Source organism: Mytilus trossulus, chromosome 13 (assembly GCF_036588685.1).
Source record: "Mytilus trossulus isolate FHL-02 chromosome 13, PNRI_Mtr1.1.1.hap1, whole genome shotgun sequence".
In the NCBI taxonomy this organism is placed as follows: domain Eukaryota; kingdom Metazoa; phylum Mollusca; class Bivalvia; order Mytilida; family Mytilidae; genus Mytilus; species Mytilus trossulus.
Genome location: NC_086385.1, coordinates 617,602 through 631,423, shown reverse-complemented (window position 1 = coordinate 631,423; position 13,822 = coordinate 617,602). Strand labels below are relative to the sequence as shown.

The following is a 13,822-nucleotide window of genomic DNA, read 5'->3' as shown; positions in this document are numbered from 1 at the left end:
ATTTTGATATGTGCGTCACTGATGAGTCTTATGTAGACGAAACGCGCGTCTGGCGTACTAAATTATAATCCTGGTACCTTTGATAACTATTAACACCACTATGTCGATGCCACTGCTGGTGGACGTTTCGTCCCCGAGGGTATCACCAGCCCAATAGTCAACATTTCGGTGTTGACATGAATATCAATAATGTGGTCACTTTGATAAATTTTCTGTTTACAAAACTTTAATTTTTTCGAAAAACTAAGGATTTTCTTATCCCAGGCATAGATTACCTTAGCCGTATTTGGCACAACTTTTTGGATTTTTGTATCCTAAATGCTCGTCAACTTTGTACTTGTTTGGCTTTATACATATTTTGATATGAGCGTCAATGATGAGTCTTATGTAGACGAAACGCGCGTCTGGCGTACTGAATTATAATCCTGGTACCTTTGATAACTATTAACATCACTGGGTCGAAGCCACTGCTGGTGGACGTTTCGTCCCAGAGAGTATCACCAGCCCAGTAGTCAACATTTCGGTGTCGACATGAATATCAATAATGTGGTCATTTTTATAAATTTCCTGTTTACAAAACTTTAAATTTAAAAAAAAAATAAGGATTTTCTTATCCCAGGCATAGATTACCTTAGCCGTATTTGGCACAACTTTTTGAAATTTTGGATCCTCAATGCTCGTCAACTTTGTACTTGTTTGGCTTTATAAATATTTTGATATGAGCGTCACTGATGAGTATTATGTAGACGAAACGCGCGTCTGGCGTACTAAATTATAATCCTGGTACCTTTGATAACTATTAACACCACTGGGTCGATGCCACTGCTGGTGGACGTTTCGTCTCCGAGGGTATCACCAGCCCAGTAGTCAACATTTCGGTGTTGACATGAATATCAATAATGTGGTCATTTTTAAAATTTTCTGTTTACAAAACTTTATTTTTTTCGAAAAACTAAGGATTTTCTTATCCCAGGCATAGATTACCTTAGCCGTATTTGGCACAACTTTTTGAAATTTTGGATCCTCAATGCTCGTCAACTTTGTACTTGTTTGGCTTTATAAATATTTTGATATGAGCGTCACTGATGAGTCTTATGTAGACGAAACGCGCGTCTGGCGTACTGAATTATAATCCTGGTACCGTTGATAACTATTAACACCACTGGGTCGAAGCCACCGCTGGTAGACGTTTCGTCTCCGACGGTATCACCAGCCCAGTAGTCAACATATCGGTGTTGATATGAATATCAATACTGTGGTCATTTTTATAAATTTTCTGTTTACAAAACTTTAAATTTTTCGAAAAACTAAGGATTTTCTTATCCAAGGCATAGATTACCTTAGCCGTATTTGGCACAACTTTTTTGAAATTTTCGATCCTCAATGCTCTTCAACTTTGTACCTGTTTGGCTTTATAAATATTTTGATATGAGCGTTACTGATGAGTCGTATGTAGACGAAACGCACGTCTGGCGTACTAAATTTTAATCATGGTACCTTTGATAACTAATAACACCACTAGGTTGATGTGACTGCTGGTGGACGGTTCGTTCCCGAGGGTATCACCAGCACAGTAGTCTACATTTCGGTGTTGACATGAATATCAATAATGTGGTCATTTTTATAAATTTCCTGTTTACAAAACTTTAATTTTTTTTTAAAAACTAAGGATTTTCTTAACCCAGGCATAGATTACCTTAGCCGTATTTGGCACAACTTTTTGGATTTTTGTATCCTAAATGCTCTTCAACTTTGTACTTGTTTGGCTTTATACATATTTTGATATGTGCGTCACTGATGAGTCTTATGTAGACGAAACGCGCGTCTGGCGTACTAAATTATAATCCTGGTACCTTTGATAACTATTAACACCACTATGTCGATGCCACTGCTGGTGGACGTTTCGTCCCCGAGGGTATCACCAGCCCAATAGTCAACATTTCGGTGTTGACATGAATATCAATAATGTGGTCATTTTTAAAATTTTCTGTTTACAAAACTTTAACTTTTTCGAAAAACTAAGGATTTTCTTATCCCAGGCATAGATTACCTTAGCCGTATTTGGCACAACTTTTTGAAATTTTGGATCCTCAATGCTCGTCAACTTTGTACTTGTTTGGCTTTATAAATATTTTGATATGAGCGTCACTGGTGAGTCTAATGTAGACGAAACGCGCGTCTGGCGTACTTAATTATAATCCTGGTACCGTTGATAACTATTAACATCACTGGGTCGAAGCCACTGCTGGTGGACGTTTCGTCCCCGAGGGTATCACCAGCACAGTAGTCTACATTTCGGTGTTGACATGAATATCAATAATGTGGTAATTTTTATAAATTTCCTGTTTACAAAACTGAAAATTTTTTTAAAAAAATAAGGATTTTCTTAACCCAGGCACAGATTACCTTAGACGTATTTGGCACAACTTTTTGGAATTTTGGATCCTCAATGCTCTTCAACTTTGTACTTGTTTGGCCTTATAAATATTTTGATATGAGCGTCACTGATGAGTCTTATGTAGACGAAACGCGCGTCTGGCGTACTAAATTATAATCCTGGTACCTTTGATAAATATTAATACCACTAGGTCGATGCCACTGCTGGTGGACGTTTCGTCCCCGAGGGTATCACCAGCCCAGTAGTCAACATTTCGGTGTTGACATGAATATCAATAATGTGGTCATTTTTATAAATTTCCTGTTTACAAAACTTTAATTTTTTCCAAAAAATAAGGATTTTCTTATCCCAGGCATAGATTACCTTAGCCGTATTTGGCACAACTTTTTGAAATTTTGGATCCTCAATGCTCTTCAATTTTGTACCTGTTTGACTTTATAAATATTTTGATATGAGCGTCACTGATGAGTCTTATGTAGACAAAACGCGCGTCTGGCGTACTGAATTATAATCCTGGTACCTTTGATAACTATTAACATCACTGGGTCGAAGCCACTGCTGGTGGACGTTTCGTCCCCGAGGGTATCACCAGCACAGTAGTCTACATTTCGGTGTTGACATGAATATCAATAATGTGGTAATTTTTATAAATTTCCTGTTTACAAAACTTTAAATTTTTAAAAAAAACTAAGGATTTTCTTAACCCAGGCACAGATTACCTTAGACGTATTTGGCACAACTTTTTGAAATTTTGGATCCTCAATGCTCGTCAACTTTGTACTTGTTTGGCTTTATAAATATTTTGATATGAGCGTCACTGATGAGTCTTATGTAGACAAAACGCGCGTCTGGCGTACTAAATTATAATCCTGGTACCTTTGATAACTATTAACATCACTGGGTCGAAGCCACTGCTGGTGGACGTTCCGTCCCCGAGGGAATCACCAGCACAGTAGTCTACATTTCGGTGTTGACATGAATATCAATAATGTGGTAATTTTTATAAATTTCCTGTTTACAAAACTTTAAATTTTAAAAAAAAAACTAAGGATTTTCTTAACCCAGGCACAGATTACCTTAGACGTATTTGGCACAACTTTTTGAAATTTTGGATCCTCAATGCTCGTCAACTTTGTACTTGTTTGGCTTTATAAATATTTTGATATGAGCGTCACAGATGAGTCTTATGTAGACGAAACGCGCGTCTGGCGTACTAAATTATAATCCTGGTACCTTTGATAAATATTAATACCACTAGGTCGATGCCACTGCTGGTGGACGTTTCGTCCCCGAGGGTATCACCAGCACAGTAGTCTACATTTCGGTGTTGACATGAATATCAATAATGTGGTAATTTTTATAAACTTCCTGTTTACAAAACTTTAAATTTTTTAAAAAAACTAAGGATTTTCTTAACCCAGGCACAGATTACCTTAGACGTATTTGGCACAACTTTTTGAAATTTTGGATCCTCAATGCTCGTCAACTTTGTACTTGTTTGGCTTTATAAATATTTTGATATGAGCGTCACTGATGAGTCTTATGTAGACGAAACGCGCGTCTGGCGTACTAAATTATAATCCTGGTATCTTTGATAAATATTAATACCACTAGGTCGATGCCACTGCTGGTGGATGTTTCGTCCCCGAGGGTATCACCAGCACAGTAGTCTACATTTCGGTGTTGACATGAATATCAATAATGTGGTAATTTTTATAAATTTCCTGTTTACAAAACTTTAATTTTTTTTTTAAAACTAAGGATTTTCTTAACCCATGCACAGATTACCTTAGACATATTTGGCACAACTTTTAGAAATTTTGGATCCTCAATGCTCGTCAACTTTGTACTTGTTTGGCTTTATAAATATTTTGATATGAGCGTCACTGATGAGTCTTATGTAGACGAAACGCGCGTCTGGCGTACTAAATTATAATCCTGGTACCTTTGATAAATATTAATACCACTAGGTCGATGCCACTGCTGGTGGACGTTTCGTCCCCGAGGGTATCACCAGCCCAATAGTCAACATTTCGGTGTTGACATGAATATCAATAATGTGGTCATTTTTAAAATTTTCTGTTTACAAAACTTTAAATTTTTCGAAAAACTAAGGATTTCCCTATCCCAGGCATAGATTACCTTAGCCGTATTTGGCACAACTTTTTGAAATTTTGGATCCTCAATGCTCGTCAACTTTGTACTTGTTTGGCTTTATAAATATTTTGATATGAGCGTCACTGATGAGTCTTATGTAGACAAAACGCGCGTCTGGCGTACTGAATTATAATCCTGGTACCTTTGATAACTATTAACATCACTGGGTCGAAGCCACTGCTGGTGGACGTTTCGTCCCCTAGGGTATCACCAGCCCAGTAGTCTACATTTCGGTGTTGACATGAATATCAATAATGTGGTAATTTTTATAAATTTCCTGTTTACAAAACTTTCAATTTTAAAAAAAAAATAAGGATTTTCTTAACCCAGGCACAGATTACCTTAGACGTATTTGGCACAACTTTTTGGAATTTTGGATCCTCAATGCTCTTCAACTTTGTACTTGTTTGGCCTTATAAATATTTTGATATGAGCGTCACTGATGAGTCTTATGTAGACAAAACGCGCGTCTGGCGTACTAAATTATAATCCTGGTACCTTTGATAAATATTAATACCACTAGGTCGATGCCACTGCTGGTGACGTTTCGTCCCCGAGGTTATCACCAGCCCAGAAGTCAACATTCGGTGTTGACATGAATATCAATAATGTGGTCATTTTTATAAATTTTCTGTTTACAAAACTTTAAATTTTTCCAAAAAATAAGGATTTTCTTATCCCAGGCATAGATTACTTTAGCCGTATTTGGCACAACTTTTTGAAATTTTGGATCCTCAATGCTCTTCAATTTTGTACCTGTTTGACTTTATAAATATTTTGATATGAGCGTCACTGATGAGTCTTATGTAGACAAAACGCGCGTCTGGCGTACTGAATTATAATCCTGGTACCTTTGATAACTATTAACATCACTGGGTCGAAGCCACTGCTGGTGGACGTTTCGTCCTCGAGGGTATCACCAGCACAGTAGTCTTCATTTCGGTGTTGACATGAATATCAATAATGTGGTCATTTTTATAAATTTCCTGTTTACAAAACTTTAAATTTTTTAAAAAAACTAAGGATTTTCTTAACCCAGGCACAGATTACCTTAGACGTATTTGGCACATCTTTTTGAAATTTTGGATCCTCAATGCTCGTCAACTTTGTACTTGTTTGGCTTTATAAATATTTTGATATGAGCGTCACTGATGAGTCTTATGTAGACGAAACGCGCGTCTGGCGTACTAAATTATAATCCTGGTACCTTTGATAAATATTAATACCACTAGGTCGATGGCACTGCTGGTGGACGTTTCGTCCCCGAGAGTATCACCAGCCCAATAGTCAACATTTCGGTGTTGACATGAATATCAATAATGTGGTCATTTTTAAAATTTTCTGTTTACAAAACTTTAAATTTTTCGAAAAACTAAGGATTTTCCTATCCCAGGCATAGATTACCTTAGCCGTATTTGGCACAACTTTTTGAAATTTTGGATCCTCAATGCTCGTCAACTTTGTACTTGTTTGGCTTTATAAATATTTTGATATGAGCGTCACTGATGAGTCTGATGTAGACAAAACGCGCGTCTGGCGTACTGAATTATAATCCTGGTACCTTTGATAACTATTAACATCACTGGGTCGAAGCCACTGCTGGTGGACGTTTCGTCCCCGAGGGTATCACCAGCACAGTAGTCTACATTTCGGTGTTTAACATGAACATGATGAATATCAATAATGTGGTAATTTTTATAAATTTCCTGTTTACAAAACTTTAAATTTTTAAGAAAAACTAAGGATTTTCTTAACCCAGGCGCAGATTACCTTAGACGTATTTGGAACAACTTTTTGGAATTTTGGATCCTCAATGCTCTTCAACTTTGTACTTGTTTGGCCTTATAAATATTTTGATATGAGCGTCACTGATGAGTCTTATGTAGACGAAACGCGCGTCTGGCGTACTAAATTATAATCCTGGTACCTTTGATAAATATTAATACCACTAGGTCGATGCCACTGCGGGTGGACGTTTCGTCCCCGAGGGTATCACCAGCCCAATAGTCAACATTTCGGTTGTGACATGAATATCAATAATGTGGTCATTTTTAAAATTTTCTGTTTACAAAACTTTAAATTTTTCCAAAAAATAAGGATTTTCTTATCCCAGGCATAGATTACCTTAGCCGTATTTGGCACAACTTTTTGAAATTTTGGATCCTCAATGCTCGTCAACTTTGTACTTGTTTGGCTTTATAAATATTTTGATATGAGCGTCACTGATGAGTCTTATGTAGACAAAACGCGCGTCTGGCGTACTAAATTATAATCCTGGTACCTTTGATAACTATTAACACCACTGGGTCGATGCCACTGCTGGTGGACGTTTCGTCTCCGATGGAATCACCAGCCCAGTAGTCAACAGTTCGCTGTTGATATGAATAACAATAATGTGGTCATTTTTGAAAAATTTCCGGTTTGCAAAACTTTAAATTTTTCGAAAAACTAAGGATTTTCTTTTCCCAGGCATAGATTACATTAGCCGTATTTAGGTCAACTTTTTGGAATCTTTGATCCTCAATGCTCTTAAACTTTGTATTTGTTTGGCTTTATAAATATTTTGATATGAGCGTCACTGATGAGTCTTAATTATGTAGACGAAACGCGCGTCTGGCGTACTAAATTATAATCCTGGTTCCTTTGATAACTATTAACACCACTTGGTCGATGTCACTGCTGGTGGACGTTTCGTCCTTGAGGGTATCACCAGCCCAGTAGTCAACATTTCGGTGTTTATATGAATATCAATAATGTGGTCATTTTTATAAATTTCCTGTTTACAAAACTTACAATTTTTCTTCAACTTTGTACTTGTTTGGCTTTATAAATATTTTGATATGAGCGTCACTGATGAGTCTTATGTAGACAAAACGCGCGTCTGGCGTACTAAATTATAATCCTGGTACCTTTGATTTTTACTGTATTAGCACTGGTATAGATTAAAGTTTATCGAACAATTAAAGATTTGGATTATAGCGTTATAAACTGTCTGTTTCTGTATTAACACTGGTATAGATTAAAAGTTATCGAACAATCAAAGATTTGGATTATAGCGTTATAAACTGACTGTTTCTGTATTAGCACTGGTAAAGATTAAATGTTTATCGAACAATCAAAGATTTGGATTATAGCGTTATAAACTGGCTGTTTTTGTATAAGAACTGGTATAGATTAAATGTTTATCGAACAACCAAAGATTAGGATTTTAGCGTTATAAACTGGCTATTTCTGTATTAGCACTGGTATAGATTACAAGTTTATCAAACAATTAAAGATTTGGATTATAGCTTTATAAACTGGCTGTTTCTGTGTTAGCACTGGTATGGATTAAAAGTTTATCGAACAAATAAAGATTTGGATTTTAGCGTTATAAACTGGCTGTTTCTGTATTAGCACTGGTAAAGATTAAATGTTTATCGAACAATCAAAGATTTGGATTATAGCGTTATAAACTGGCTGTTTTTGTATAAGCACTGGTATAGATTAAATGTTTATCGAACAATCAAAGATTTGGATTATAGCGTTATAAACTGGCTGTTTCTGTATTAGCACTAGTATAGATTACAAGTTTATCGAACAATTAAAGATTTGAATTATAGCGTTATAAACTGGCTGTTTCTGTATTAGCACTGGTATAGATTAAATGTTTATCAAACAGTTAAAGATTTGGATTATAGCGTTATAAACTGGCTGTTTCTGTATTAACACTGGTATAGATTACAAGTTTATCGAACAATTAAAGATTTGAATTATAGCGTTATAAACTGGCTGTTTCTGTATTAGCACTGGCATAGATTAAAAATATCGAACAACCAATGATTTGGATTATAGCGTTATAAACTGGCTGTTTCTGTATTAACACTGGTATAGATTACAAGTTTATCGAACAATCAAAGATTTGGATTATAGCGTTATAAACTGGCTGTTTCTGTATTAGCACTGGTAAAGATTAAAAGTTTATCGAACAATCAAAGATTTGGATTATAGCTTTATTAATCGGCTGTTTCTGTGTTAGCACTGATATAGATTAAAAGTTTATCGAACAATCAAAGATTTGGATTTTAGCGTTATAAACTGGCTGTTTCTGTATTAGCACTGGTATAGATTACAAGTTTATCAAACAATTAAAGATTTGGATTATAGCTTTATAAACTGGCTGTTTCTGTGTTAGCACTGGTATAGATTAAAAGTTTATCGAACAAATAAAGATTTGGATTTTAGCGTTATAAACTGGCTGTTTCTGTATTAACACTGGTATAGATTCGAGATTAGTTGTATTGGCCCTTGAAACTCTAAGTTCGAGAGCCAATACATGTACATTGTAACCATAGCTATTCCAGAAGCATCCAGTGCATAACAATGTTTTTTAAGCATGAATAGGAAACGTATTTGAACTCCTTGTTCACGTTCACGATACATGCATGATTTGTCAATATTGAGGAGATTTCCAATTTCTTGTTTTATAAACTGTTAAATGCGTCTATTTTGTTTAGGACGCGGCATTTAAAACAAAAACAGAGACCGATCAGTTCTGAGTCCGTGTGTCTTGGTAAGATGTCTCTCTTGTAGATTGATATCTTGTACATTTACACCTATTGAATACGACTCATCCTTTCGGTCTTAGTATATGCATATAACTATCACATCTTCAATGTTCTAACCCTGATAGACTCAGTTTTGTCTTCTGAACGTTAAATACCAGTTCATACTTCGATGAAAACGAATGGTCAACCGTGCAAATTTTCATTTGATAATTAACCTTCAGTAGCATCTTTATGATAGGTGTAAGTGCAGGGGCTGTCCGTTTAATAGTGGTTAGGTGCTAGATGCAATAAAGTGTTCAGTTATTGGCTTCTAAGTAATTTGCATTGAACTATATTTTCATATTGATAATAAAACAAAGTTTTATTTACAGCATACGAAAACAAATTTCTTACACTTAATTGTTTGAGAGGTAAAAACTTAAAACAGATATCCGGTTATTATTAAGAAATGCTAAAATCACAGCATTTAAAGGCAATCTGCTACATTTCACTTATTGCTACCTAATTTTTACCTTTTAGTATTTTTTTTTTATTTTTTTATTTGAACTTTGTTTGACGAGAATAAACATGATTTTATGACGATCAATATTATTCATAGTATTTTCACTAAGCAAAGTTCAACAAAATCTATTCGTTAGTCACTTAACCAATAACATATTAATATGTTTATTGTTTAGTTCTAAAAACATACCATAAATGTTACGATGAATTCGAAACGTATGTTCGGTAAAGTTCGAAAGAAATCTTTTTTTTATTTGTGTGTATGTGTTTTTGTGTGCATTGCGTGCATTATTGGTACAACGTTAAGAATAAATACAAAAAAGGAATACACTTTTCGGGAAAAAGAATACGTGTCTCGTTGTAATCTTGAAGTGTTATCTAAATTCAACAACAACACCGATTTTCTTGTGGAATCAGAGGTATGTAAAATATCGAAAGTAAATCCGTTCGATCAATGTATAAAATAATTTTTACCTGATGATCCACAATTATCAGTATGCGATAACAGTCATGTGTTTACATATGTTGAAAATAATAATCTTTATATCAATTTGACGAAAAGCCGAAACCAAGTCGAATATTGTTCATATGAACCTATATATTACATCAGCAATTCGTTCAAACTCGGTAAAGTTAGTGGACATTTCAATAAATCTGTACGGGTCAGAAACGAATTTATAAAAGTTCAATGTTATCATGCCTTTAATAAAGTAATAGCTAAAAACTTCCACACCGTATTTGTAAAAAGAAATCCAAGCAAGAAAGCATCTGCTCTACGAAAACATGTTGTACAAATGCTAAATATACCGAATATGGATAATCATCGAAAAACCCGTCTAAATATGTTACTCATAATGATAGAGTCGACTTCAAGAATTAATTCTGTTCGATACTTACGCAAGACTAGAAAGTATTTGTTGGAAACATTAGACGCAACTGAACTACTTGGATATAACAAAGTGGCGTTAAATACTAGACCAAACACAGCAGCTTTGTTGACTGGAGATTTTATAGAAAACTCCTCTTGTTTTAAAGATTCAGAAGGAGTTGATAAATGTCCATTTATTTGGAAAGACTTTTCAAGATTTGGCTATACAACTCACTATGGACAGGATGCAGTATGCACATTTTACTCAAAGGACATGTCTGGCTTCAAATACCAACCAACAGATTATTATGATCAACCTTTCCATGACGCAAATGAAAAGGATAACCGAAAAATAACCAGATTTTGCTATCATGGAAAATCGTCATCTGAATCCGTCAACGAAAGAATGTTTAATATGGTGTCAAGCTTAAAAGACAATCCGTATTTCTCATTGTCGAAGCATATACATATGACTCATGATAGTCTAACCCGTGATGTAACTATTGACAGACTTATTTCAAGGACACTTCAAAGACTACAAAAAAATAGTTTACTGAACAACACATTCCTCGCACTGTTCGGGGATCACGGTATAAGAACTGGTAAAGTTGGACCAACCTTTATTGGCCAATTAGAGGAGAGACTTCCAATGATGTTTATGTATGTTCCGCCTTGGTTCAAAACAAAATATTGTAGCTATTTTAAGAATTTAAGAACAAATGCAAGAAGACTTACGACACATTTTGACACTCATTCTACTCTATTGCATCTTCTTGATCTTGACAACAATCAGCATGGAATAAATACCTATCGTCAAAAAGGCATCTCCCTTTTCAAGGAAATGGCGAGGAATAGATCATGTCAAGATGCTCATATTCCGTCTAAGTGGTGTGCATGTAATTTCCGTTTATAAAGAAAAAATAACCAGATAAATATTCTCAAAATTGTAATCATTGCATTTGATTAGCTCTCATTTCTCTAATTACAAGCATGGAATTTTTTCATGCATGAGATGTAGTCATATATTGTTTTTAATTTATTCAAATTCAAATACCAAATCAAAGAAACATACTAGTGGGATATATCATTGACATTAATTAAATAAAAAGCTATAATCAAAAAGGTATCTTCCATTTATTACGTTGGGATTTCATGAGGCAAATTTCGTTAATAGTGACAAACAAAAAGGTAAAACATGCTACACAGAAGAACAAGTGGTCAGTATTCTGGAGTTTCGGATCGACAACATATTTTTTGAGTTTTGAGGTAGAATTTTCCAACAAATTGTCGGCATTTCTATGGGAACAAACTGTGCGCCTCTTCTTGCCGACCTCTCCCTATTTTCATATGAATCGGAGTTCCTCCAGACACTTGTCAAATACAAGAGAATAAAAAAAGCCAGATTATTTAATTTCACTTTCAGATATATTGATGATGTTCTTTCCATAAATATTTTTAGACTTATATCTCGAATTTTACTTACACAGTCATCTCAGTACCAGAATCTATGACAAACGAGACGATTTTAATTTTGAAATTATAAATTTCCCCCACCTTAGTAGCAATATAGCAACTTCACCTACATACGGGATATATATTTCCTAACTTATTCGATATTCAAGAGCTTGCAGCACCTACTCAGACTTTGTAAAACGTCATCGGTGTCTGAGTAGAAAGTTGATGAACCAGGGGTATGTCGAAGAACGACTCGTCCTTTTTCAAAAAAAGTTCATCGGCATGTTACCAAGACCTTGTTGATAAATATTCCGTATCAACTTCTCAAATAATACACGATGGTCTTGATGTATAGATTCTGCGTACTGATCTTGTTTATCATCTTAACAACGTGTTTTGTTGTTCTTTTACTTGTTTTTGTTCTATTATCAATATTTCTTTTACTGTTGAATGGTTTTATGTGATATCCGTTTGACGTGGCTCGGTACGTATACATCTCGTCAATGTGTTTGTGTTGGTGTTGGTTTGTTTTGTATATGCGACTTTTTGAATTTCTTTTGTTCTTACAACGTGACTCTGTTCTTCAAAAAATCCCGTCAGTATGATATTATTCTATAATATGTCATTATGACATATTTCTATTATGAATTACTATATACGTTGAACCACAAACCTCAAAATCATTTAATCGCGTAGTGGAATTAACTATTTTTGAATTCTTATAAAATCTATGTATTACTTTTGAACTAGTTTAAATCTCGGTCTTTTTTTGAAATTTATTCCTACATACTTTGATTTTTTTAACCCCGTATGCTAACATTGCCTAGTATGTAAGTTTTAAAATTGTTTGTATGCACATTGAATGACAAATTTATGTAACGTTTAAGAATTCGACATTCGAATTATTCAATGTTTTCGTAGATAGAAGATGTTGTTGTGTTCCGTTAAATTGTTCCTATTAAAATTGTAATACGATGATGACTGATATTTTGACTATTTTATTATCGTGTCTGTTTATTTAACGCATCATTGTAAGTATAACGGAATTTGATGAAACTGTCATTAAAGTGAGAGGGTTAGCGATATAGAACCATATTTGAAAACCCCTGTACCAAGTCAGGAATATGACAGTTCTTGTCCTTTCGTTTCTGATGTGTTTTTTTTTTGATTTTGCTATGTGATAATGGACTTTTCGAATTGATTTTCCCTTAAGTTCAGTATTTTTGTGATTTCACTTTTTTTGCAAGGAAATTCCGAGGAATAGATCATGTCAAGATGCTCATATTCAGTCTCAGTGGTTTGCATATAATATCCGTTTATACAACAAACAATAAAAAAACCAGATATCTTAAATTGTAGTCATTGCATTTATTTGATTAGCTCTTATTTCTCTAATTACAAGCTCTGATCTTTTTTTTCATGCGGGAAATGTAATCTTTTATTCAAATTTAATCTTTATATCAACGAAACATATCAGTGATCTGTCATCATACAAATTTTACTGTCACATGTATTCCAATGAAAATTTTGCAACACGTACTCCCAACATGTGCCCCGGAAGAGTAAGCAGACCACCCTGAACTAGTGGCACTCGAAGTGTTCCTCATCCAAGTAATCTCCCGGTGATCATTCCAATCCGTTCAATTGTCAATTATTTTGATTTGATAACCATATTTCTTAAATATTTTTTATTAACAAAATACGCTGAAAATAACACAAAAAAATACACAAAATTGTAATCATCTTTTGGTTAAATTGTCAAACTTGTATTACGATGGCTATTACATTTATAAGTTTCAAAACGGTTTTATAACTCTCTAGATAATGGGATGTTTATGTCGGTTTTCTTGTAGTTGTTTATCATGTAAGTGCTGAACAAAGATACGATTTATTCAA

At 34.5% G+C, this 13,822-nt stretch overlaps 1 protein-coding gene across 1 annotated transcript; it reads left to right on the top strand.

Moving 5' to 3' along the window:
- The first annotated feature begins 10,457 nt into the window (after positions 1-10,457).
- LOC134695283 (uncharacterized) lies at positions 10,458-11,384 on the top strand. The gene has a single exon (XM_063556503.1). It carries the CDS (start codon positions 10,458-10,460, stop codon positions 11,382-11,384), a length of 927 nt encoding a protein of 308 aa, XP_063412573.1.
- The last annotated feature ends 2,438 nt before the right edge of the window (positions 11,385-13,822 follow it).